This window comes from Perkinsus marinus (genome assembly GCF_000006405.1).
Source record: "Perkinsus marinus ATCC 50983 genomic scaffold scf_1104296935956, whole genome shotgun sequence".
NCBI lineage: Eukaryota > Perkinsozoa > Perkinsida > Perkinsidae > Perkinsus > Perkinsus marinus.
In genome coordinates, this window is record NW_003214281.1 from 15 (window position 1) to 1,617 (window position 1,603).

The 1,603-nt window shown below is 50.0% G+C and overlaps 1 protein-coding gene across 1 annotated transcript; it reads right to left on the reverse strand.

The window, feature by feature from the left end:
- Positions 1-316: 316 nt before the first annotated feature.
- Pmar_PMAR010477 (hypothetical protein) lies at positions 317-1,369 on the reverse strand (the record flags this gene model as incomplete). Its single annotated transcript, XM_002783841.1, has 4 exons — positions 923-1,369; positions 729-867; positions 561-672; positions 317-491 (listed from the first exon to the last, which is right to left on the reverse strand). Coding segments are annotated over exons 1-4 (853 nt in total), but the record flags the coding sequence as incomplete, so codon positions are not given.
- Between the last annotated feature and the right edge of the window lie 234 nt (positions 1,370-1,603).

Below are 1,603 nucleotides of genomic sequence, written 5' to 3' on the forward strand. Positions count from 1 at the left end.
CTACCGAACGTACCACTCGCCATACTACTCGCACATGATTGAAAGCTGGATGGCAATATTCCAACGTAGGAAAAAATGCCCAACAGGCTCCGAGTCTGGTCCTTGGACACAGGGTTGTCCACTTCCAGCATTTCGATAGAATTCTCCTCAGTTAAGGCAACCTCTGCTGCGGACCCGAACGCGTTCTGCACAGAGACGCCGAGCTCGGGTGCCAACTTCCTTATTCGACTAGCCTCTGCTATCGCTGCGTTCATATCATTGAAACCCGAAATCCTATACTGCAACCGGAACTGAGGATCGGCCTGTGAATTCGTCGTTGACGAGCCACTTCCATCGTGTGTCGGCGGCTGCGGGTACCCGTCGTAGAGATACTGATTGATCTGGTTCACCGTCAGCTGACCATCCCCCACAAACACTCCCTTACAGGGATCATACTCTTCCTTAGTACAAGCCAACCAGCAAGAGCAACCTGTAGTAGTGCACACTGCTGTCTGACAAGAAAGGCCGATTCGTCACTGTGAATATCCTAAAACCCCGATTGCCATCCCCAGTCTTAGTACATCGTATTTCCACTCGTCATCGCGAGTCGCCTCCCACCATGCCTCATCCGCTGTTCGACCAGGGTAAGTGTTGCCGGCCTTGTCAACAGGCCATGACTCGCCATCCTTGCATCTAGAAGGAATCACAGTGAACTCCAACACGTCGAGTAGGTACAAGTCGAGCATTACCTAGTTGCTTGTTGACAGTTACACTGACTGTTGAAGCCAGCGGGAATGGGTGAATGAAAGTAATCATAGGCCATCCTTCCTTCTTCTATACAAAGCTGATCCGGAGACATCGACGACATCGCATCGAAAGCGCTACAGCCTGATCGAAGAGCCCATCAAAAACGTGATGGACAAGAAGCAGAAGCCCCGACTACCAAATGCTAGTGCTTCTGGCTGCTCCGGTAGAGGTGGAACTGTGGTAGATCCATTTGTATCCACTCGCTCACAGGCTGTGACCTGCACCTTATCATTACTATCACTCTTGTCCACATCTAGGAACTGATAACCAGCTTGTGCAAAGAGCTCCGTAGAGTTCGGTAGTTGACAAAGATATTCATTCTCGGGGTTGCTCATAGCCTCCACGAGAAGATCAAAATTGATCACTGCATTATCCCCAGCATCGACAACCTTTTCGACAATCATGTGCAAAGACCTTGCCCTGTCTCGGGGTGTACTCCATTTCACAGGTTCCTCCCGTAGAGCAGATAGTTGGGAGGTTAGGGCAGCAGAGAAAGAGAGCAGGCAAATGAAGAGGACAGTGATGTACAATAGAGACGTTAGCCCGGGGGCTCGGGGCTTCATTGCGAGGAGGAACTAAATAGTAATAAGCTCCCCTGATGAGCTAAAGCAGCTTAATCGTTGTCATCGAATAACACAACACAGCCATGATAGACAACAGCGCCGATGTGATCAGATTACCATGCTCATTGATCAATAGAACTGATCGAAGTCCTTATGGACCTTGCTGGGACGGGGGTTCGTCTTCAATCCGTGGTATCTGACGAGAGATTAGAGAGCGCTGAGATAGAGAGAGAGTTTCACCTCGGTCGTAAGTC